Below are 26732 nucleotides of genomic sequence, written 5' to 3'. Positions count from 1 at the left end.
CAGTTGCACAGGCGGGTCGAGACCCAGGTCTCGAGCTATGTACGAGTTTGGAGGTACTATGTGTTAAATGCTGAGCTGTAGTCGATGAACAGCATTCTCACATAGGATTCCTCTTGTCCAGATGGGTTAGGGCAGTGTGCAGTGTGGTTGCGATTGCCGTCGTCTGTGGACCTGTTGGGTCGTAGCAAATTGAGAGGTCTAGGGTGTCAGGTAGGGTGGATTGATATGGTCCTTGACTAGTCTCTCAAAGCACTTCATGATGACGGAAGTGAGTGCTACGCGGGCGGTAGTCGTTTAGCTCAGTTACCTAGCTTTCTTGGGAACAGGAACAAATGGTGGCCCTCTTGAAGCATTGGGAACAGCAGACTGGGATAAGGATTGATTGATATGTCCTTAAACACACCAGCCAGCTGGTCTGCGCATGCTGAGGACGCGGCTGGGAATGCCGTCTGGGCCTGCAGCCTTGCGAGGTTAACACGTTTAAATGTTTACTCACCTCGGCTGCAGTGAAGGAGAGCCCGCAGGTTTTGTGTCGGGCCGTGTCAGTGGCACTGTATTGTCCTCAAAGCGAGCAAAAAAGTTATTTAGTCTGTCTGGGAGCAAGACATCCTGGTCCCCGACGGGGCTGGTTTTCTTTTGTAATCCGTGATTGACTGTAGCCCTCCACATACATCTTGTGTCTGAGCTATTGAATTGCGACTCTACTTTGTCTCTATACTGGGACTTAGCTTGTTTGATTGCCTTGCGGAGGGAATAGCTACACTGTTTGTATTCGATCATGTTTCCGGTCACCTTGCCCTGGTTAAAAGCCGTGGTTCGCGCTTTCAGTTTCACGCGAATGCTGCCATCAAGGTTTGGGAATGTTTTAATCGTTGCTGTGGGTACGACATCGTCAATGCACTTTCTAATGAACTCGCTCACCGAATCAGCATATTCGTCAATGTTGTTGTTGGACGCGGAATGCGGAACATATCCCAATCCACGTGATCGAAGCAGTCTTGAAGCGTGGAATCAGATTGGTCGGACCAGCGTTGAACAGACCTGAGCGCGGGAGCTTGCTGTTTTAGTTTCTGTTTGTAGTTAGTATAACAATGATCCAAGGTTTTACCAGCCCTGGTAGCACAATCGATATGCTGATAGAATTTAAGGAGTTTTGTTTTCAGTTTTCAGCCTTGTTAAAATCCCCAGCTACGATGAATGCAGCCTCAGGGTGTGTGGTTTCCAGTTTACAAAGAGTCAGATAAAGTTCGTTCAGGGCCATCGATGTGTCTGCTTGGGGGGGAATATATACGGCTGTGATTATAATCGAAGAGAATTCCCTTGGTAGATAATGCGGTCGACATTTGATTGTGAGGAATTCTAAATCTGGTGAACAGAATGACTTGAGTTCCTGTATGTTGTTATGTTGTTATGATCACACCACGTCTCGTTGATCATAAGGCATACACCCCCGCCCCTCTTCTTACCAGAAAGATTTACCAGAAAGATGTTTGTTTCTGTCGGCGCGATGCGTGAAGAAACCAGCTGGCTGCACCGACTCCGTTAGCGTCTCTCGAGTGAGCCATGTTTCCGTGAAGCAAAGAATATTACAATCCCTGATGTCTCTCTGGAATGTTACCCGTGCTCGGATTTCATCAACCTTATTGTCAAGAGACTGGACATTGGCGAGTAGTATGCTAGGGAGTGGAGCGCGATGTGCCCGTCTCCGAAGCCTGACTAGGAGACCGCCTCGTTTGCCCCTTTTTCGGCGTCGTTGTTTAGGGTCACCGGCTGGGATCAGATCCATTGTATTGGGTGGAAGGCAAARCACCAGATCCGCTTCGGGAGAGTCATATTCCTGGTTGTAACGATGGTGAGTTGACGTTGCTCTTATATTCAGTAGTTCCTCCCGACTGTATGTAATGAAACCTAAGATTACCTGGGGTACCAATGTAAGGAATAACATATAAAACAACAATATAATGCATAGTTTCCTAGGAACGCGAAGTGAGGCGGCCATCTCGGTCGGCGCCGGAAGTAAGATACCGTGTCCACATGTACAGTCGTGGCCAAAAGTTTTGAGAATGRCACAAATATTAATTTCCACAAAGTTTGCTGCTTCAGTGTCTTWAGATATTTTTGTCAGATGTTACTATGGAATAGTGAAGTATAATTACAAGCATTTCATAAGGGTCAAAGGCTTTTATTGACAATTACATGAAGTTGACGCAGAGAGTCAATATTTGCAGTGTTGACCCCTCTTTTTCAAGACCTCTGCAATCCGCACTGGCATGCTGTCAATTAACTTCTGGGCCACATCCTGACTCACGGCAGCCCATTCTTGCATAATCAACGCTTGGAGTTTGTCAGAATTTGTGGGTTTTTGTTTGTCCACCCGCCTCTTGAGGATTGACCACAAGTTCTCAATGGGATTAAGGTCTGGGGAGTTTAATGGCCATGGACCCAAAATATCGATGTTTTGTTCCCCAAGCCACTTAGCTTTCACTTTTGCCTTATGGCAAGGTGCTCAATCATGCTGAAAAAGGCATTGGTCGTCACCAAACTGTTCCTGGATGGTTGGGAGAAGTTGCTCTCGGAGGATGTGTTGGTACCATTCTTTATTCATGGCTGTGTTCTTAGGCACAATTGTGAGTAAGCCCACTCCCTTGGCTGAGAAGCAACCCCACACATGAATGGTCTCAGGATGCTTTACTGTTGGCATGACACAAGACTGATGGTAGCACTCACCTTGTCTTCTCCGGACAAGATTTTTTCCGGATGGCTCAAACAATCGGAAAGGGGATTCAGAGAAAATGACTTTACCCCAGTCCTCAGCAGTCCAATCCCTGTACCGTTTGCAGAATATCAGTCTGTCCCTGATGTTTTCCTGGAGAAAAGTGGCTTCTTTGCTGCCCTTCTTTACACCAGGCCATCCTCCAAAAGTATTCGCCAGGAATGGCTGCAGGCAGGTGAGTGCATCTGCACGCACACCTGCCTGCAGCCATTCCTGAGCAAGCTCTGTACTGGTGGGGCCCCGATCCCGCAGCTGAATCAACTTTAGGAGACGGTCCTGGCGCTTGCTGGACTTGGGTGCCCTGAAGCCTTCTGCACAACAATTGAACCGCTCTCCTTGAAGTTCTTGATGATCTGATAAATGGTTGATTTAGGTGCAATCTTACGGGCAGCAATATCCTTGCCTGTGAAGCTCTTTTTGTGCAAAGCAATGAGGACGGCACGTGTTTCCTTGCAGGTAACCGTGATTGACAGAGGAAGAACAATGATTCCAAGCACCACCCTCCTTTTGAAGCTTCCAGTCTGTTATTCGAACTCAATCAGCATGACAGAGTGATCTCCAGCCTTGTCCTTGTCAACACTCACACCTGTGTTAACGAGAGAATCACTGACATGATGTCAGCTGGTCCTTTTGTGGCAGGGCTGTTTTTTTGGGATTCAGTTAATTTGCATGGCAAAGAGGGACTTTGCAATTAATTGCAATTCATCTGATCACTCTTCATAACATTCTGGAGTATATGCAAATTGCCATCATACAAATTGAGGCAGCAGACTTTGAAAATTAATATTTGTGTCATTCTCAAAACTTTTGGCCACGACTGTACGGTGTCCAAGTGTCGGTCGGAACCGATACCAGCACCATGCAGGTCCCCTAAACAGGGGACTCTACATCTAAGAGGTTTCAGTCACTCAAGAGTGATTGCACATTTATTTATCTTGCTTGGCGAAAATATAATAGTCTAAAACAGTTGATCAAGTAGTTAACCAAGTTAGCAAGCATTTTTTATTTTGACTGCATGCTGCTGGCTGGCTGGGCTGGTTGCAACCTGATCTCATAGGATTTCGTATTATTTTGTACGTAAATCCGTAAATAAACCACTTAGTATGTTATGTTTCGTATGGTATGCATTAATTTGTGGTTGTCCATAATCCATTTCAAATTATATTTACGATTTACAATTCGTATGACATGTTACAAATTGCAATCCGTATGATCTAAGCCACCCGAGCCAGAAAGTGAGGTCCAGAAGGTGAGGTCAGTACAGGTGCATCAAAGCCTGGACCGAGAGACTGAAAAACAGTTTCTATCTCAAGGCCATCAGACTGTTAAATAGCAATCACTAGCGGCCTCCAGATTCAGAAACTACATCAAATAATTAATTAAAAGTGCTATAGCTACACATTTAAAGTGTAAGTGCAATATGCTGTATACTCGACGGACAAACAGACTATCTGTTTTGATGTTCTTTTGAATAAGTCTCTTTCCCTTTGTCCAGCTGCTGCAACTGAGTTTTGAGTTAAGGGGATGAGTACTGTCCTGTAAAAATGCTTTCAAGTTTTAGGAAGATGAGTTGTGTACACAGGTTGGTGGATGATTCTTGATCTATACCAGTTATCCTTCCCGCCGTCTTAATTAAGCGCTGAAGTTTGACTTGGTCTTGCACTCGCATGTTTCCAAACATGAATATCAGACCAAAGGACAGCACACTCTGCAGAGCAGATTTATAGAACATTTGTAAGATATGGTGGTGGACATTAAAATGGTTCAGTTTGTGTTTTTTTTTTAAACATACATTTCCATCGCTTTTGATTTCTTAACATTTATTTGCTGAAAGTTTCTCTGTCAAAACCTTGAAGAGAGGCTTGGTCTGGGTGAAGGAAACCCAAAACAGCAGTGTCATATGCATATTTAAAGAATTTGTGGGCTGATTCAGAGGCTTGACAATAGTTTGTGTACAGTTTGTACAGTATCAGTGAAAGTACGCAACCTTGAGGGGCTCTTGTATTCACCATTCCAGATGTAGAGATGGTGGAGTTAAACTTCACTTGTTGAGTACGGTTCACAAGGAAATTATTAATCCACATGACCAGTAGAGAGTTGACATCCAAATTCACCAGCTTATCCACCAGTAGATGGGTAGGATGATGTTAAACTCGCTACTGAAGTCAATTAATACAATTTTCACTAGGCTATTTGCCTTTTCTAAATGTTCGTAGATGTTGTTCAGAATGACCAGTAACTCAATATACAACAGCCCTGGAGGCATGGTAGGCCAATTGGTTTGGAGCTAATTGGGATGAGAGACCAGAGAGAATGTTTAATAATCTTTTCAAAAACATTTCATTAAGTACAGATGTCAGGGCTACAGGGCGTACGTCGTTATTTTCTTTTGGCCTGTTGTTTTTAGGTACTGGGACATTCAGCCACTTCTTCCATAAGTCTGGAACTATCCCACAGTTCAGTGATAGCTGGAACAGCTTCTGGAACGGTAATGCGAGCTGGTATGCGCATGCCTGAAGTGCCTTGCTGCTGACGCTGTCTGGACCATATGATTTGTGTGTGTTGACACGTACCCTGCCCTGAACTTAGTCACTGTCACTAGCCGGCTACCACCCCGTTACTCAACCATGCAGCTTAGAGCCTGCTGCCCTATTTACATAGACATGGAACACTAGTCACATTAATAATGGAACACTGGTCACTTGAATAATGTTTACTTACTGTATTCTAGTTAAGGCCATCCTATTCAACTATTGCTGTACATATTCTATTATATCCTACATATTCTTCAGATATACTACATATTCTATCCACAATGTCTATACATCCCATTACATATATACAGTACCAGTCAACAGTTGACACCTACTCATTCCAGGGTTTTCTTTATTTTTACTATTTTCTACATTGTAGAATAATAGTGAAGACATCAAAACTATGAAATAACACATATGGAAACATGTAGTAACCAAAAAAAAGTATTCAAAACAAAGCAAAATATAAATTATATTTGAGATTCTTCAAAGTAGCCACCCCTTACCTTAATAACRTCTTTGCACACTCTTGGCATTTTCTCAACCAGCTTCATGAGGAAGTCACCTGGAACGCAATTAAATTAACAGGTGTGCCTTTTTAGGAGAAGTTCATTTATGGAATTTCTTTCCTTTTTAATGCGTTTGAGCAAATCAGTTGTGTAAAGACAAGGTAGGGGTGTTATAGAGAAGATGGTCTTTTACCAAATAGGGCTAAGTCCATATTATGGCAAGAACAGCTCAAATAAGCAAAGAGAACTGACAGTGCATCATTACTAAGACATGAAGGTCAGTCAATCCGGAAATTTCAAGAACTTTGAAAGTTTCTTCAAGTGCAGTCACAAAAACCATCAAGCGCTATGATGAAACTGTCTCTCATGAGGACCACCACAGGAAAGGAAGACCCTGCTGCAGAGGATAAGTTCATTAGATTTACCAGCCTCAGATTGCAGCCCAAATAAATGCTTCACAGAGTTCAAGTAGCAGACACATCTCAACATCAACTATTCAGAGGAGACTGCATGAAATCAGGCCTACATGGTCGAATTGCTGCAAAGAAACCATTACTAAAGGAGACAAATAAGAAGAAGAGACTTGCTTGGGCTAAGAAACATGAGCAATGAACATTAGACCGGTGTGTCCCTTGAGTGATACGCCATCCCATCTGGTTTGCGCTGAGTGGGACTATCATTTGTTTTTCAACATGGCAATGACCCAACACACCTCCAGGCTGTRTAAGGGCTATTTGACCAAAAAAGAGAGTGATGGAGTGCTGCATCAGATGACCTGGCCTCAACCCAATTGAGATGGTTTGGGATGAGTTGGAACGCAGAGTGAAGAAAAAGCGGCCAACAAGTGCTCAGCATATGTGGGAACTCCTTCAAGACTGTTGGAAAAGCATTTCAGGTGATGCTGGTTGAGAGAATGCTAAGAGTGTGCAAAGCTGTCATCAAAGCTATTTGAAGAATCTCAAATATAAAACACTTTTTTGGTTACTACATGATTCCATATGTGTTATTTCATTGTTTTGATGTCTTCCCTATTATTCTACAATGTAGAAATTTGTAAAAATAAAGAAAAACCCTTGAATGAGTAGGTGTTCTAAAACTTTTGACCGGTAGCAAGCACACACACACAGCTAGCTTTCCTCGCTTGTTGGTTTGCTACCTAGTCGACCGATTAATGGGAATGGCCGATTTCAAGTTTTCATAACAATCGGAAATCGGTATTTTTGGACACCGACTTGGCCGTTTTTTTTTGTTTTACATCTTTATTTATCTCGGCAAGTCAGTTTTAAGAACACATTCATATTTTCAATGACGGCCTAGGAACGGTGGGCTAACTGCCTTGTTCAGGGGCAGAATGACAGATTTTTACCTTGTCAGCTCGGGGATTCAATCTTGCAACCTTACAGTTAACTAGTCCAACGCTCTAACCACCTGATTACATTGCACTCCACGAGAAGACTGCCTGTTACACGAATGCAGTAAGAAGCCAAGGTAAGTTGCTAGCTAGCATTAAACTTATCTTATAAAAAAAAAATATCAATCAATCATAATCACTAGTTAACTACACATGGTTGATGATATTACTAGTTTATCTAGCAAGTCCTGCGTTGCATATAATCGATGCGGTGCGTATACGCGAAAAAGGACTGTCTTGCTGCAATGTGTACCTAACCATAAACATCAATGCTTTTCTTAAAATCAATACACAAGTATATATTTTTTAAACCTGCATATTTAGTTAATATTGCCTGCTAACCTGGCTCGTTGCGAACTCTGTGAAGACTATTTCTTCTAAACAAAGACAGCCAGCTTCGCCAAACGGGAATAATTTATCAAAAGCGCATTTGCGAAAAAAGCACAATCGTTGCACGACTGTACCTAACCATAAACATCAATGCCTTTCTTAAAATCAATACACAGAAGTATATATTTTTAAACATGCATATTTTGCTAAAAGAAATCCAGGTGAGCAGGCAATATTAACCAGGTGAAATTGTGTGACTTCTCTTGCGTTCATTGCACGCAGAGTCAGTGTATATGCAACAGTTTGGGCCGCCTAAATTGCCAGAATTTTACGTAATTATGACATAAAATTGAAGGTTGTGCAATGTAACAGGAATATTTAGACTTATGGATGCCTCCCGTTATATAAAACACGGGACGGTTCCGTATTTCACTGAAAGAATAAACGTCTTGTTTTCAAGATGATAGTTTCCGGATTCAACCATATTAATGACATAAGGCTCGTATTTCTGTGTGTTATTATGTTATAATTAAGTCTATGATTTGATATTTGATAGAGCAGTCTGACTGAGCGATGGTAGGCACCAGCATGCTCGTAAGCATTCATTCAAACAGCACTTTCGTGCGTTTTGCCAGCAGCTCGGCGCTGTGCTTCAAGCATTGAGCTGTTTATGACTTCAAGCCTATCTACTCCCGAGATTAGGCTGGTGTAACTGATATGAAATGGCTAGCTAGTTAGCGGGGTGCGCGCTAATAGCGTTTCAAAYGTCACTTGCTCTGAGACTTGGAGTGGCTGTTCCCCTTGCTCTGCATGGGTRACGCTGCTTCGAGGGTGGCTGTTGTCGATGTGTTCCTGATTCGAGCCCAGGTAGGGGCGAGGAGGGACGGAAGCTATACTGTTACACTGGCAATACTAAAGTGCCAATAAGAACATCCAATAGTCAAAGGTATATGAAATACAAATCGTATAGAGAGAAATTGTCCTATAATATATACAACCTAAAACTTCTTACCTGGGAATATTGAAGACTCCTGTTAAAAAGGAACCACCAGCTTTCATATGTTCTCATGTTCTGAGCAAGGAACTTAAACATTAGCTTTTTTACATGGCACATATTGCACTTTTACTTTCTTCTCCAACACTTTGTTTTTGCATTATTTAAACAAAATTGAACATGTTTCATTTTATTTGAGGCTAAATTGATTTTATTGATGTATTATATTAAATTAAAATAAGTGTTCATTCAGTATTGTTGTAATTGTCATTATTACAAATACATTTAAAAAATATATATCAAAAAWAAAAAACGTTTTTTTTAACGATTTAAAAAAATAAAATAAAAATCGGCATGGGCTTTTATGGTCCTCCAATAAATCGGTATCGGCGTTGAAAAATCATAAAAATCGGTCAACCTATACTAACTAGCCAACGTTAACTCTCATGTGACTGGTATAACGTTACATTAGCTAGCTAATCAAAATATCTGTTTGCATTTATTGATTAACCTCAGCATGAATAACACCATATTGCTAGCTATATACAGTAGCCTAGGTTGGTTCGCATACACTTCTTATGACTGGCAGTGGTAGCATGGTGCAAGCAGCTGTGTTGTTGCCGAGCAATCAACCCCATGTTATAACTGAGTTTCGGTTAAAAACTATGTTCTTATGGTCAGAAATGCTACAAAAAAAGGAAGCACATTGTTGGTTCTTAACGGACATAAATTACCATGTTGAGAGCGATAAAATATACATTTTATAAAATCTGTTGCACCTACAAATTTTGTCAATCCGGCATTTTTTTAAAGTCCAATGGGCACTTTATGGACGCTATAGTCTCTTTTTAACCTGACGTCTAGATTCAGGTAGGTCAGCACAATAAATACTCTTAAAACATAAATTGCTAATGACCCTGTTAAAAAAAATCTGGTATGTGGTTGTCGGTATTGGCCGGAAGGCTCATGATGAGGCGGGGAGTGTGTTGTTCACCTCCAATCAAGTTAATTTGCTAATTTTCATAGAGATTGGTGTCATATTGGCTTAGATATGATGGTAGGGAGATTTGAATGTAACATTGAGCTTCAATCAATGCATATATATTGTGGGGGCAATAATAAGATCATGGTTCAGGGTAATGGAGGACACCAGATGCTTCACGGTATGCCATTCTGTCTGTTCTTGGTACAGTGCATGTTTTTGGCTCTGATAGGGAATTACAGAGAGTGAGACTTCCCTTGATGTGCCGTGGCTTTTTGACAGCAGAGAGACTTTAAACCATGTGGGCCCACTGGGAAGTGCTATGCACAGAGTGGCACTGAGGACAGACTGTGCACCCATCTGCCCTGTAATGTACAAACAATACACATCCTCAATAAGACACACATGCACACCCACACATAGTGTTGTCACTTAGGAAGCACAGGAAACAAAACATGAAGCGGACTGAATTTCACCCAGAGTCACATGTTTATTTTGCAAGCTATAGCAAACAATATTTTACAAAGTAGGTTTTAAAAGGACTATAGAGTTTAGTCTGCTTTGTATTTTTTTTTTTAACTATTAAAATATGGTATTGTGATACTGGTATCGTGACAACACTACGGCCGCCCACATGCAAAAAGAGAGAGGTTGAGACCGAGATAGGCTGAGAGTCAAATAACCCACGCCATTTATTATCAAAACCAAAGATTGCACCCCCTTAAAGCAAAGTCGTTGACTTTATTAGGTTGTTTACCCCCAGCTGAATTTCTGATGACTGATGACATTACCACAGGGAGTAATCGAGTGTGAAAATGACTTTTTATTCAGAAAATAAATATTGATTCATAAAGTCATCACACGTTACGAGAGATAAGATCACCTGTGGGCTCCACAATAATTACCTACAGCCACTAGGGAGGTTGATAAGAACCATTTGCTTACCGTAATGATCAGAAGAATGCAAGCACCTTCACCTGCATTTGTAACCACTGCTGCATTCTGAGGGTAGCTATGTTTTGCAGGATTTACATACAGTGCCTTGAGAAAGTATTCATACCTCTTCACTTATTCCACATTTTGTTGTGTTACAGCCTAAATTCTAAATGTATTCAATTGATTTCTCACCCATCTACACACAATACCCCATAATAACAAAGCAAAAATGTATATAAAAAAAATGCTAAACTATTGAAATTTTGAAAATGTAATACAGAAATAAGTACTCACACCCGAGTCAATATTTGTATTAGCACCTTACCCAGAAAGACTCATATCCGTAATTGCTGGCTAAGTCTCTAAGAGCTTTCCACAACTGGATTGTGCAACATTTGTCCATAATTCTTTTCAAAATTCTTCAAGCTCTGTCAATTTGGTTGTTGATCTTTGCTAGACAACCATGTTCTGGATTTTCAAGTAGATTTAAGAAAAAAAAATGGAACTCTGTATTGGATTTGCCCCAAACATAACACTTTGTATTCAGGACAAAAAGTTAATTGCTTTGTCACATTATTACTTTAGTGCCTTGTTGCAAACTGGATGCATGTTTTGGAATATTTTAACTATACAGGCTTTCCTTTCACTCTGTCAATTAGGCTAGTATTGTGCAGTAACGACAATGTTGTTGATCGATCCTCAGTTTACAATATTGTTGTATGTGTCGAATTGCTATGCTTTATCTTGGCCAGGTCACAGTTGCAAATGAGAACTTGTTCTCAACTAGCTTACCTGGTTAAATAAAGGTGAAATAAAAACTCCTATCACAGCCATTAAACTMTTTTTAAGTCACGATTGGTCTCTAGGTTGGTCCTCTCCGGCAACTGAGTTAGGAGGATGCCTGTATCTTTGTTGTGACTGGGGGTATTGATACACCATCCAAAGTGTAATTGATAACTTCACCATGCTCAAAGGGATATTCAAGGTCTGCTTTTTTGTAAATTTTCCACATCTACCAATAGGTGCTCTTCTTTGCGAGGCATTGGAAAACCTCCCTGGTCTTTGTGGTTGAAGTTGTGTTTGAAATTCACTGCTCGACTGAAGGACCTTACAGATAATTGTATATGTGGGGTACAGAGATGAGTTACTCATAAAAAATATATTAAACATTATTATTACACACAGTGAGTCCATGCAACTTATTAAGGAAATCTATATTCCTGAACTTATTTAGGCTTGCCATAACAAAGGTTCTGAATACAGACTGACTCAAGACATTACAGCTTCTCATTTTTATTAATTTGTAAAAATTCCCCAAAACATAATACCACTTTGACATTATGGGATAGCGTGTAGGTCAGTGCCAATTTTTTTTCTTCAATTTAATCCATTTTAAATTCAGGCTGTAACAACAAAATAGGTAAAATAAGTCAAAGGGTGTGAATACTTTCTAAAGGCACTGTAAATGATCATATACTGTTGCTATTTTAAGTGTGTGTTTGTATCACTCTTTCTTACACCTCCACCTCCTGGGGAAATCAGCAGGTGGTCCCTTGACTAAATGTCATAATCAAAATAATTGATTCCATTAGCGGAAATGGAAGAACCCGACAGAATGAGAACATGAGCTGTGGCGTCAAGAGGTCTCAGTGTTACATGTGCAAACACCATTATTTACTTATGGAAATTCAACTCTTAATGAATTCCACCCAATTAATTCACAGCTCTCATCCTCTCTTTTCCATTCAATTATGTGAGCATGAATAGAATAACTTAATTTTCTTCCATGGGAGGACACAATCCTCCTTGACACCTCAAAGATGACATAAGAGCCTTTGAGTCTCGTGAAATAATTTCACCCTGCACCCCAGAGGTTCAGAGGGCTGTGTGTGCGCGTGGTTTGGGACCGCAGAGCCCTGTGTCACGAGTGAGGAATGCCCTGGAGGCACAGATAAGGCTTTATGACAGAGTGGCCTTTCATGTCCACCCACAATCACAAATCACACACATACTTGAGCAAGACTTTTGACGGAGATAGTAATGCATTAACACATAGACAATTCACAGCCAGTGATGCAATAAAGAGCAAACAGCACAATCGGCTGTGATTCATGCTTTATGCTTATCGCCCAAGATTATCGCACAAGGAGCCTCTCAGGGCAATAAGGTAGGGAAAAAAAGGGGGGGGGGTGATGGGAGGGGATGCAGCTTTGACTCATAATTACCTCTGTCGACAGCCGAGCCATTGACGCAGAAGCTCTGGGACACCTTCACCCGGTGTGGTAGGACTGCAGCTGAGGGAGGCAAACAGAGTTGGGTTGCGATACATTTTCTAGTCCCATCTTTCATGCTTTACTTATACAGCAACAAAATCAAATCAAATTTATTTATATAGCCCTTCGTACATCAGCTGATATCTCAAAGTGCTGTACAGAAACTCAGCCTAAAACCCCGAACAGCAAGCAATGCTGTTATAAAATCCATATTTTATAAAAGCGCAGAATATCTTTATTCCTCAAGAACCTCAACATACCTCATGAATAAAAGTTGAATACTCTTTCAATAGGGCCTATGTGGCTTGTTTCCATAGCAGTGAATGATAATAATAATAACGTCTATGATTCATGATATGCATTGATTTGATTGCTCCTTGGAATGTGAGTCAATATGTTATCCTGTAAATATTGTCCATGATTCATAATATGCATTGATTTGATTGCTCCTTGGAATGTGAGTCAATATGTTATCCTGTAAATATTGTCCATGATTCATAATATGCATTGATTTGATTTCTCCTTGGAATGTGAGTCAATATGACAACCTGCAAATCCCATGTGACTTGTGTGGTTCGGCGGTTACAGCCGCTGACCCCGGAACACATGTATGCCAGAGTTCGGTATGGGTTCAAATCCAGCCCACTGACCTTTGGCTCACCCTCCCAAGTCTTTCCAACATTTTATTATCTCTTCAATAAAGCAAAAAAAAAGTACTAAAAAAAAAAATGGGACTCCCCCACTCCTTAAAAAAATACATACAGTGTGCCAAAAAATTCATTGCCAACAAAAGGGTATATAACAAAGTATTGAGATAACTTTTGTTATTGACCAAATACTTATTTTTCCACCATAATTTGCTAATAAATTCATTAAAAAATCCTACAATGTGATTTTCTGGATTTACTTTTCTCATTTTGTCTGTCATAGTTGAAGTGTACCTATGATGAAAATTACAGGCCTCTCTCATCTTTTTAAGTGGGAGAACTTGCACAATTGGTGGCTGACTAAATACTTTTTTGCCCCACTGTATATACTGTGAATTCAAAACGCAGACCAACTTATTACAAGACATCTAGGCCTATCTATTTTGAAGGTCTGTCTTTGTCTTTTAAATAATACAATACAGTTAATACCTAATACTGAACTAGGGAAGGGCATTTTACATTTTTTGACTGTTCCAGTACTCGCATGATATACACTGCTCAAAAAAATAAAGGGAACACTTAAACAACACAATGTAACTCCAAGTCAGTCACACTTCTGTGAAATCAAACTGTCCACTTAGGAAGCAACACTGATTGACAATACATTTCACATGCTGTTGTGCAAATGGAATAGACAAAAGGTGGAAATTATAGGCAATTAGCAAGACACCCCCAATAAAAGAGTGGTTCTGCAGGTGGTGACCACAGACCAATTCTCTTCCTTAGCTTCCTGGCTGATGTTTGGTCACTTTTGATGCTGGCGGTGCTTTCACTCTAGTGTAGCATGAGACGGCGTCTACAACCCACACAAGTGGCTCAGGTAGTGCAGCTCATCCAGGATGCACATCAATGCGAGCTGTGGCAAGAAGGTTTGCTGTGTCTGTCAGCGTAGTGTCCAGAGCATGGAGGCGCTACCAGGAGACAGGCCAGTACATCAGGAGACGTGGAGGAGGCCGTAGGAGGGCAACAACCCAGCAGCAGGACCGCTACCTCCGCCTTTGTGCAAGGAGGAGCACTGCCAGAGCCCTGCAAAATGACCTCCAGCAGGCCACAAATGTGCATGTGTCTGCTCAAACGGTCAGAAACAGACTCCATGAGGTGGTATGAGGGCCCGACGTCCACAGGTGGGGTTGTGCTTACAGCCAACACCGTGCAGGACGTTTGGCATTTGCCAGAGAACACCAAGATTGGCAAATTCGCCACTGGCGCCCTGTGCTCTTCACAGATGAAAGCAGGTTCACACGCACATGGACAGACGTGACAGAGTCTGGAGACGCCGTGGAGAACGTTCTGCTGCCTGCAACATCCTCCAGCATGACCGGTTTGGCGGTGGGTCAGTCATGGTGTGGTGGTGTATTCTTTGGGGGGCCGCACAGCCCTCCATGGCGCCGCCAGAGGTAGCCTGACTGCATTTAGGTACCGAGATGAGATCATCAGACCCCTTGTGAGACCATATGCTGGTGCGGTTGGCCCTGGGTTCCTCCTAATGCAAGACAATGCTAGACCTCATGTGGCTGGAGTGTGTCAGCAGTTCCTGCAAGAGGAAGGCATTGATGCTATGGACTGGCCCGCCCGTTCCCCAGACCTGAATCCAATTGAGCACATCTGGGACATCATGTCTCGCTCCATCCACCAACGCCACGTTGCACCACAGACTGTCCAGGAGTTGGCGGTAGCTTTAGTCCAGGTCTGGAGGGAGATCACTCAGGAGACCATCCGCCACCTCATCAGGAGCATGCCCAGGCGTTGTAGGGAGGTCATACAGGCACGTGGAGGCCACACACACTACTGAGCCTCATTTTGACCTATTCTAAGGACATTACATCAAAGTTGGATCAGCCTGTAGTGTGGTTTTCCACTTTAATTTTGAGTGTGACTCCAAATCCAGACCTCATGGGTTGATAAATTTGATTTCCATTGAAATTTCTGTGTAATTTTGTTGTCAGCACATTCAACTATGTAAAGAAAAAAGTATTTAATAAGAATATTCATTCATTCAGATCTAGGATGGGTTATTTTAGTGTTCCCTTTATTTTTTGAGCAGTGTATTTCCAAGTACTAAAAAAAAAAGTTTTTTTTTTTTTTTTTTTACAACACAAAAGGTCCACACGCACTGGAAAAAAAAAAAGTAATGTGCACCATTTATCTATAGGCCTATACCAACCGTGAGCAACAATTCCTAATTTATCATAGCATTAGAGATAACAAACTGCCCATTGAGTGTATATGGGGAAATTTAGYAATTAGGATTTGTTAGGTACACAATCCCGTTCACGAAAATGGTTTGCTCCTCCAGACAGTAAGTCACATAGCTGAGGCTTGCTATAAAAAAAAAACAATGCGCCACATACAACAGGTGTTACCGTGAAATGCTTACTTACACTTAACTGTTATTTTTCTTAACTGTGTTGGTTAAGAAAATATTTACTAAATAAAAACTCAAGTAAAAAAAAGTTACAATAACGAGGCTATATAAAAGGGGGTACCAGTGCCTGGTCAATGTTCGGGGGTACAGGTTAGTTAAGGTCATATGTACATGTTGGTAGGGGGAAAGTGACTATGCATAGATAAAAAAAATAAAAAACAGCAAGTAGCAACTGCGGGAAGATTTCTTTTTTTTTGAAGGCAATAGTAGGGGTTTGATTAATTGTTCAGCAGTCTAATGACTTGGGGTGGAAGCTGTTAAGGAGCCTTTTGGACCTAGACTTGGCGCTCCGGTACCGCCTTCCGTGTGGTAGCAGAGGGAACAGTCTATGACTTGGGTGGCTGGAGTGCCAATTTTTAGGGCCTTCCTCTGACACCGCATAGTACACAGGTCCTGGAAGGCAGGAAGTTTGGCCCCAGTGATGTACTGGGCCTTACGCACTACCCTCTGTAGCACATTATGGTCAAATTTCAAGGAGTTGCCATACCAGGAGGTTATGCAAGAAGTCAGGATGCCCTCGATGGTGCAGCTGTATAACTTTGAGGATCTGGGGACCCATGCAAAATCTTTTCAGTCTCCTGAGAGGGAAATAGGCATTGTCGTGCCCTCTTCACAACTGTCTTGGTGTTTTCGGACCATGATAGTTTGTTGGTGATGTGGACACCAAGGAACTTGAAGCTCTCAATCTGTTCCATTACAGCCCTGTCGATGTGAATGGGGGCGTGTTTGGCCCTCCTTTTCCTGTAGTCCACGATCAGCTCCTTTATCTTGCACACATTGAGGGAGAGGTTTTTGTTCTGGAACCACACGGCCAGGTCTCCGACCTCCCTATAGGCTGTCTCATCGTTGTCGGTGATCAGGCCTACCACTGTTGTGTCGTTGGCACATTTAATGGTGGTGCTGGAGTCATGCTTGGCCACACAGTCGTGGCTGAACAGGGCGTACAGGAGAGGACTAAGCACACATCCCTGAGGGGCACCAGTGTTGAGGATCAGCGTGGCAGATGTGTTGTTGCCTACCCTTACCACCTGGGGGCGGCCCGTCAGGAAGTCCAAGATCCAGTTGCAGAGGGAGGTATTTAGGCTCAAGGTCCTTAGCTTAGTGATGAGCTTTGTGGGCACTATGGTGCTGAATGCTGCGCTTTAGTAAATTAATAGCATTCTCACATAGGTGTTCCTTTTGCCCAGGTGGGAAAGGGCAGTGTTGAGTGCGACAGATTGTGTCGGGGCAATATGCGAATTGGAATGGGTCTAGGGTTTCCGGGATGATGGTGTTGATGTGAGCCATGACCAGCCTTTCAAAGCACTTCATGGCTATAGACGTGGCAGGAGTCATTTAGGCAGGTTACCTTGGCGTTCTTGGGCACAGGAACTGTGGTGGTTTGCTTGAAACGTACACTACTGTTCAAATGTTTGGGGTCCTTAGAAATGTCCTTGTTTTTGAAAGAAAATATCATTTTTTGTCCATTAAAATAGCATAAAATTCATCAGAAATACAGCGTAGACACTGTTAATGTTGTAAATGACTACTGTAACTGGAAATGGCTGATTCTTTATGGAATATCTACATAGACGTACAGAGGCCTATTATCAGCAACCATCTCTCCTGTGTTCCAATGGCACGTTGTGTTAGCTAATCCTAGTTTATAATTTTAAAAGGCTAATTGATCATTAGAAAACCAATCAGAAATTATGTTAGCACAGCTGAAAACTGTTGTTCTGATTAAAGAAGTAATACAACTGTCCTTTTTTACACTAGTTGAGTATCTGGAGCATCAGCATTTGTGTGTTCAATTATAGGCTCAAAATGGCCAGAAACAAAGATCTTTCTTAAGAAACTCGTTAGTCTATTCTTGTTCTGAGAAATGAAGGCTATTCCATGTGAGAAACTGCCAAGAATCTGAAGATGTCGTACCACACTGTATACTATTCCCTTCACAGAACAGCGCAAACTGGCACTAACCAGAATAGAAAGAGGAGTGGGAGGCCCCAGTGCACAACTGAGCTAGAGGACAAGTACATTAGAGTGTCTAGTTTGAGAAACAGACGCCTCACAAGTCCTCAACTGGCAGCTTCATTAAATAGTACCMGCAAAACACCAGTCTCAACATCAACAGTGAAGAGGCGACTCCGGGATGCTGGCCTTCTAGGCAGAGTTCCCCTGTCCAGTGTCTGTGCTCTTTTACCCATCTTAATATTTAATTTTTATTGGCCAGTCTGAGATATGGCTTTTTCTTTGCAACCCTGCCTATTAGGCCAGCATCCCTGAGTCGCCTCTTGCCTGACATTCATGACTTCTGGTTGGGGTATGTACGTATGGCCACTATGGGGATGACGTCATCGATGCACTTATTAATGAAGCCGGTGACTGATGTGGTATACTCCTCAATGCCATTGGATGAATCCCAGAACATATTCCAGTCTGTGCTAGCAAAACAGTCCTGTAGCTTAGCATCCGCATCATCKGACCACTTCCATATTGAGCGAGTCTCCTCTTCATGCAAAGGACAGGGATTTGAGCCTGGTCCAGGAGCAGCAGTAAATCTATAGCGCCAGACTCAATAAAGAAAAAATCTTAAACTCGTCCGAGGTGAGTAATTGCTTTTCTGATATCCAGAAGCTCTTTTCGGTCATAAGAGCCGGTAGCAGAAACATTATGTACAAAATAGGAGCATGTAAAAACGGCAGCCATGACCTCCGGCTCCATACTTCAGTTACTGTTCGATTGAACATTAGAATGGGCAAAACTAATTACCTAAGCAACTCGGATCATGGTATGATCGTCGGTGCCAGGCACGCCGGTTCTAGTATCTCAGAGACGGCCAGCCTCCTGGTCTTTTTACACACACAACAGTGTCTAGAGAATGGTGGTACAAACAAAAAAGATCCAGTCAGCAGCAGTCCTTTTGGCGAAAACAGCTCGTTCAAGAGAGAACTCAAAGGAGAATGGCAAGAATCGTGCAAGCTAACAGGCARGCCACAACAGGAAATTAACGGCGCAGTATGACAGTGGTGTGCAGAATGACATCTCGGAACCCACAACTCGGCGGTCCTTGTCACAGATGGCCTATTGCATCAGACGGCCACACCAGGTTCCACCCCTATCAGCTAAAAACAAGAAAAGTGGCTCTAGTAGGCACGCGATCACCAACACTGGACAATTGAGGAGTGGAAAATGATTGCCTGGTCAGACGAATCTCGGTTCCTGTTGCGTCATGCTGATGGCAGAGTCAGGATTTGGCGTCAGCAGCATGAGTCCATGGCCCCATCCTGCCTGCTGTCAAGGGTACAGGCTGGTGGCGGTGGTATGTTTTTCGGACACACGTTAGGTCCCTTAATACCAATTGAGTAACGTTTGAATGTCACAGCGTATCTGAACATTGTTGCTGACCAGGTGCATCCTTTCATGGCTACAGGGATGTGGTCCGACCCAGTACTAGATGAGTGTACCTAATAAACTGGCCACTATTGTATATTCAGTCAATAAAAATGCAAGTGCCACTTAAGATTCATTTATTGAAATCTTAATATCAACTGGTTATGTCGTGGAACCCAATCTTCAAAAAGGCAGTAACCTCAGCTGTGGCGCTTGCTTGTAGAAGCCTATGGCTGTGCAATGGCATAGTCTTGCTTTATTAATTTAGCAGACAAGACGATCTTATTTCCGGAGCCCTTATCATAGTCAAGACATCTATTTTATAGTAAAAAAACATTATGTAATGTATCAGAATAAAAAAGAACAAAATATTTTTCCAAATGAAAAAAGTTGCCAGTGCGAAGTGATGCGCATCTCGAGTCTGGAACAGTTATTCTCAAAGAGTGATCACTTGAAACGGGGCTCAATTTGGCGAGTTGAAAGAAAAAAAATAAGAAAAAAAATTCAGGGTTACAAACTAAAATCCTTCTTTTCGATATAGAGACATTGAATTTAGTTTATTCTGCCGGTTCTTTGGAATTTTCTAAATGGATTAACAATTCCACATTGTACACTGCATGGTGCTGAATTATGGCCATGACATCGAAAAATAGACTTGCCGCAATTATTCAAAAACTGCAGTTCGTTGTTGGAAGACATATTTTCCTACTTCAATCAACCAGTCCATTTTGAATTTCTGATAAAACTGTTGTCATTTAGCAACGAATGTAGCTTGTGTCTCCAATCAATTTGATATGTTTTTATAGACATTAATTTCTGTAGGCCTAACAGGAGCTTGTGTGTGCGCAGTCGGAACACAATTGAGTAAATGAGACATGGAGGGGAAAGTGATTTTAGGGAGAGGAACTGTGTGATGCTTGGCTTCTTTTGCTGTGCCACACAAATACAAATGGAACACTGGAGTCAAAGCAAAATAATTTTGTCTTCAAGACAATTTCACTTGCCAGGTCAGGCAGCCACAAAGCACATTTCACCAAATAGTTGTACAGTATTAAAGATGGTTAAAGATCGAGCTTTGACATCCGTTCGAGTACTCGTGCCCATCCCTTCACTGAACRCACTCTTAAATATTAACCATGCTCTCTCTTTAACCCTTATAACAACTGCACAGGCCCCATATTAACATCCACAATCAGGTGTCATAAAAATCCACAAAGGAACTCTTTTGAAGTTCTCTGCGTAGTGACGCACACCACTGTTTCATAGCAGATATGCTTGTTAATTCCTAACAGAGCTAACCTCAGCATGTCAAACCTTAAGAAGAAGGTGATAAGAACTGCAAAACATGCAACAATGTCTTGACTTATAAGCAGGACAAACATTCACAGTAGTTGTACAGTATCCAAAAATGATAAGGATAGATACAAATGTTGGTTGAAATAAGTTAGCCAAGCCAATCCCAATATCATTAAGGTTTAAAGTCAAATAGAATTGTCCCTAAGCAAAAGATGCATGTATATCATAAAGTTTGGGCTGTGAAAGATAGTGATAAGACAACATAAGCAGCAACACAACCTCCCATACTACGCCACGCTAAGTAACGCAAGTTATGTAAAATACAGTTTTATCGTACCAAGCATTTATAGTGCCTTCAGAAAGTATTCATACCCCTTGACTTATTCCACATTTGCTGTGTTACAGCCTGAATTCAAAAATAGTTTTCCCCCCCCCTCTCCTATCATCTAGACACACAATACAGTGTGTGTAGTGTGTGACAGTGAAAACATGTTTAGGAATTTTTGTAATTTATAGAAAAATAAATACCAAAWTACCTAATTTACATAAGTACTCACACCCTTGGCAGCAACTACAGCTGTGAGTCTTTCTGGGTAAGTCTWAGAGCTTTGCACACCTGGGTTTGCACATTATTATTCTTTTTTAAATGTCAAGCTCTGTCAAGTTGGATGTTGATCATTGCTAGACAGCCATAGATTTTAAAGCCGATTTAGGTCAAAACTGTATTCAATAGCRTCTTGGTAAGCAACTCCAGTGTATATTTGTCTTTGTGTTTTAGGTTATTGTCCTGTGAGAAGTTAATTTGTCTCCCAGTATGTTGGATAGCAGACAACTAGGGTTTCCTCTAGGATTTTGCCTGTGTTTAGCTCCATTTMGTTTATTTTTATCCTAATAAAAAAATTCCCTAGTCCTTGCCGATGACAAGCATACCCATAACATGAAGTGATGTGTTGTTTTGGATTTGCCCCAAACGTAACACTTAGTATTCAGGACATAAAATGAATTTGCCACATTTTTTGGGCAGTTTTACTTTAGTGCCTCGTTGCAAACAGGATGGATGTTTTGGAATATTTGTATTCTGTACAGGCTTCCTTCTTTTCACTCTCTCATTTAGGTTAGTATTGTGGAGTAACTACAATGTTGTTTACTCCGATCACAACCATTAAACTCTATAAATGTTTTATAGTCACCATTGGCCTCATGGTGTAATTCCTGAGCGGTTTACTTAATTTCTGGCAACTGAGTTAGGAAGGACGCCTGTTTCTTTGTTGTGAATGGATGTATTGATACACCATCCAAAGTGTAATTAATAACTTCACCATGCTCAAATAGATATTCAATGTCAGTTTTTTTTATCCATCTACCAATTGGTGCCTTCTTTGCGAGGCATTGGAAAACCTCCCTGGTCTTCGTGGTTGAATCTGTGTTTGAAATKTACTACTTGACTGAGGGAGTTTACAGATAATTGTATGTGTGGGGTACAGAGATTAGGTAGTGATTCAAAAAAACAATGTAACACAATATTATTGCACAGAGACTCTATGCAACTTATTATGTGACTTGTTAAGCAAATGTTTACTCCTGAACTTATTTAGGCGTGCCATAACATAGGGGTTTGAATATTTATTGACCTAAGACATTTCAGCTTTTCATTTACAAAAGTTTCTAAAAACATAATTCCACTGTAATTATGGGGTACTGTGTGTAGGCCAGTGACACAATCTAAATGTAATACATTTTCAATTCAGGCTGTAATACAACTAAATGTTGAAAAAGGGGTGTGAATACYTTCTGTAGTCAGTGTAAATTGTTTAGTTTCCCGCATTACATCTCTGTATGAAATTAAAGCCTGCAGTTTTGTGTTTGACATCAATTTCCAAGTAGTGTCTGTCTACTAACGTCATCTGATACTGTAGCTCCAATGATGGTGAAACCAAATACATTTCTATCTTCATTAAACATCTTGACTGTCACACAGGCTGCCAAACTACAAACACCGCATATTTGGGCATCAGTTTTGCAAATATCCACTAAGCAAGCAGTTAAGCTCAGACTGCATCTTTTGTTTGACGGTTAATGGGAAAATCTGTTGAAAAGTAGTAGTAGCCCCCCATCTAAAGGACACACAAGGTAATCTTTCAAATCAAGGAGTGCTGGTACCGAGTCAATGTCAGTAGTYTTTCTCAGAAGACTACCATATACTGTGCATCCTATACTGAACAAAAATATAAAACAAACATGCAACAATTTCAAAGATTTTACTGAGTTACAGTTCATATAATGAAATCAGTCAATTGAAATAAATTGATTAGGCCCTAATCTATGGACTTCACATGACTGGGCAGGRGTGCAGCCATGGGTGGTCCTGAGAGGGCATAGGGGCACCCACGTAGCAGCCAGGACCACACACTGGGGAGCCAGTCCCAGCCAATCAGAATTAGTTTTTTTCCCACTAAAGGGATTTATTACAGACAGAAATACCAAACCCCCTCAGACGATCCCACAGGTGAAGAAGACAGATGTGGAGGTCCTGGGCTGGCGTTATTTGACCCTGTCTCTTATACACATCTAGATGTGTATAAGAGACAGACATGTTGCGTTTATATTTTTGTTCTGCGTAGTTACTGCCCCTCACAGTAATTGAGTACTGGGAAATTCCACGATAACGGAATTATGCCGGGACTGATTTTTTATTTGAAAATGTATGCCAAACATAAACCCCTGATTAAAAAAATTTAACAAACCATACAACTCTATGCACAATGACTACTTTGAACAGTTTACACAGTAAATTAAAAAAACATCTACTGGAAAAACTGTGCAGATGCAAAGTTTGGTAACAGAAATATGGTAAAATCTCCCTCAGAATAAAACTGAGGGAGATTTTACCATAACTCTGTTACCACACTTTGAATCTGCACAGTTCTTCCTGTAAATGTGTTTTTGTAAAATTATAAGTGGAAATTGTCCTTGTGCATAGCATTCTTGTCAACATGTTAAATGCTTTCCCAATCAAGAGGTACTACAATAATGTAGACAGATCAGACAAGGGAAAGCTGTCTCTAAAACAGTAAATTGTTGTTAACTACGTACGTACAGTTGAAGTTGGAAGTTTACATACACTTAGGTTAGTCATTAAAACTCATTTTTCAACCACTCCACACATTTCTTGTGAACAATCTATAGTTCTGGCAAGTCGGTTAGGACATCTCCCTTGTGCATGACAAGTAATTTTTCCAACAATTGTTTAAAGACAGATTATTTCACTTAATCACAATTCCAGTGGCTCAGAAGTTAACATACACTAAGTTGACTGGGCCTTTAAACAGCTTGGAAAATTACAGAAAAKTATGTCATGGCTTTAGAAGCTTCTGATAAATGATGTCAATTAGCCTGAGTCAACTGGAGGTGTACCTGTGGATGTATTTCAAGGCCTACCTTCAAACTCAGTCAAACTTTGCTTGACATCATGGGAAAATCAAAAGAAATCAGCCAAGACATTGTAGACCTCCACAAGTCTGGTTCATCCTTGGGAGCAATTTCCAAACGCCTGAAGGTACCACGTTCATCTGTACAAATAATAGTACGCAAGTGTAAACACCATGGAACCACACAGCCGTCATATCGCTCATGAAGGAGACTCGTTCTGTCTTCTAGAGATGAACGTACTTTGGTGCAAAAAGTGCAAATCAATCCCTGTCTCTTATACACATCTAGATGTGTATAAGAGACAGGTGTAGACCTCCACAAGTCTGGTTCATCCTTGGGAGCAATTTCCAAACGCCTGAAGGTACCACGTTCATCTGTACAAATAATAGTACGCAAGTGTAAACACCATGGAACCACACAGCCGTCATATCGCTCATGAAGGAGACTCGTTCTGTCTTCTAGAGATGAACGTACTTTGGTGCAAAAAGTGCAAATCAATCCCAGAACAACAGCAAAGAACCTGTCTCTTATACACATCTAGATGTGTATAAGAGACAGGGGAATGTGATGAAAGAAATAAAAGCTGAAATAAATCATTCTCTCTACTATTATTCTGACATTTCACATTCTTAAAATAAAGTGGTGATCCTAACTGACCTAAGACAGGGAATTTTTACAAGGATTGTAAAAATTCAGGAATTGTGAAAAACTGAGTTTAAATGTATTTGCCTAAGATGTATGTAAACTTYCAACTTCAACTGTATGTGACCCAATGTGAAATGTTTTTACAGGATGCACAGGGACATACCACAGACCATGCTGCCCACACTSCATACCCATCTCAAAATGATCAGAATAGCTCAAATAAAATATCCTGAATGGGACACAGGGTTACAATAGGTTACAAATGTTGGCTTTAGTTTCTTTGCACTGCATACAAACTCCAGCAGAGGCTGAGGACCTTCTATTTATACTCAATCCGCAGAAATTTTGTGAACTAACACTCGCCCCCTAGCGCTGACTTTTCTGGTGGTAAGTACATTTTTCCTCAGAGTATCTATGATTTGTGGTCTCCCACCTACCTATCTTAAGATGAATGCAGCACTAACTGTAAGTCACTCTCGATAAGATTACTACAATGTGAGTGAGTGAGTGAGTGAGTGAGTGAGTGAGTGAGTGAGTGAGGACAAGGTGGAGCGAGAGAACGACAGAGGGAAATAGAGATCAAAAGGAAGCAGACAGTTGAACAGAAAGATGGGAAGATAAAGAGGGGGAGAGGGGATGTATAAATGTGTTTGCGAAATGCATTCCAAATTCATATGGTAATGTATGAATTCAAAAAAGCACTTAAGAGCTGTTCATACAAATGTATTACGTTCAGTACACAATCTAAACAGTCTTCAAACTGTATAGTCTTCAAATATAATCATCCATGTTATGCTAGCACAATCTTAAATCTCTGAATTTAACAGMATCTCTTAAATTAAAGTAGCCTGACCAATAATGTGGCCCAAGTTACATGGAAGGAACCGATATGAAAGGATAAGTTTTCTGAAGACCAGTTWCGAAATAAGTTAGATTTCACTAGGCTACTATAAATATACGATCAGTTACACTGATGCCCAATTAAAGTATAACTAGCCGTACACCAATAAATAATCGAATATATATAAATAAATAAAGATACGGATTAATTATTGGACCTATAGATCTATATTACAACCTTATTAAAATACCATGAGAATGTTGACAAATATAAACAACTGGATAAAGAAAACATGACACACAAGTGACTCCACCTGCCAGAATTGATTAGGGCAAGTAGGCTAATCTTCAGTTAGTGGAAGACATATTTTTAAATGAGAAGCGTTTAAAAACAGCCATTGTGGAGCTAATTCCCCATACACTTGAAGTAAAAAAAAWWWWWAAAATAAAGTATAATCAATACCCATTTGATTTAGTTCCTTATCGAATACAAGTCACACATTTCACTGCCTGTTTTCGAAATGTAGGTGTTACTTTTTAAAGTCTCGCGCCGTCGAGAAACATCTTTGAAAAGTTTCACTTTCTTACCTTTGTTCGCTCGACTTCTTGAGTATTTAGAGAAGAAACCCACGACAATTGCAGGTTATGAAGGAATATTTAGTTCTGGTCTCTTCATTGAAGGTCGTTGTCTTTATCATACATTTTATTGCTTTTACTTAGACTTCAAACTCCGTGAATGCTGCTTTCGTTGCGAATGACGTTGATTTAGTCACATGCCAGGAAATGTTTGTAGATGTAAACAATGTAAGCGTGCAACCAATAATTTATATATATACTAGATAACTTTTTGGGGCGCTGTGTTGAAGCAACTGCACCTCCATCTTGGCACTCCCCCACCGTTCTAAAAAACATATGTTTGAAGCTACAGAAATGCACGTATTAATGTCTACATTCGTGTTTTACACATGTATCATATTACAGACAACTTAATGCATACTTTTAAATTATGTGAGCTAAACGTAACAAATAAAAAAAATCCTTAAAGTATAATTTTATGTACATTACTAAGGTTACTGTCCCCACTACAACAAAAAAGATAGTTACTTAAATACATGTAATTTTGTCCTTGAAACATTTAATTGAAATACTGTAGAATTCCAGTCATTCCTATGGAGGACTGCTCCTACCGGGGAGTGTCAATATGGCCGAMTGGTGGCTTCAAAGTCTCTCAATGGCCAACACATATCGAAAGCAAGGCAGGGTTTATACATCA

The 26732-nt window shown here is 40.8% G+C and overlaps 1 protein-coding gene across 1 annotated transcript in view; it reads right to left on the bottom strand.

Moving 5' to 3' along the window:
• The window catches only part of LOC111952581 (3',5'-cyclic-AMP phosphodiesterase 4C), a 149913-nt gene extending 123709 nt beyond the window's left edge, over positions 1-26204 (bottom strand). The window contains exons 1-2 of the mRNA XM_023971404.2: positions 26048-26204; positions 12695-12763 (exon numbers count right to left, since the gene is read on the bottom strand). Of these exons, the coding sequence (XP_023827172.1) occupies positions 12695-12715 (21 nt within the window). The 5' untranslated portion in view covers positions 12716-12763; positions 26048-26204. The remainder of the gene's footprint in view (positions 1-12694; positions 12764-26047) is intronic.
• Between the last annotated feature and the right edge of the window lie 528 nt (positions 26205-26732).

This window comes from Salvelinus sp. IW2-2015, linkage group LG26, assembly GCF_002910315.2.
Source record: "Salvelinus sp. IW2-2015 linkage group LG26, ASM291031v2, whole genome shotgun sequence".
In the NCBI taxonomy this organism is placed as follows: Eukaryota; Metazoa; Chordata; class Actinopteri; order Salmoniformes; family Salmonidae; genus Salvelinus; species Salvelinus sp. IW2-2015.
This window is presented reverse-complemented; position numbering and strand designations above follow the sequence as displayed.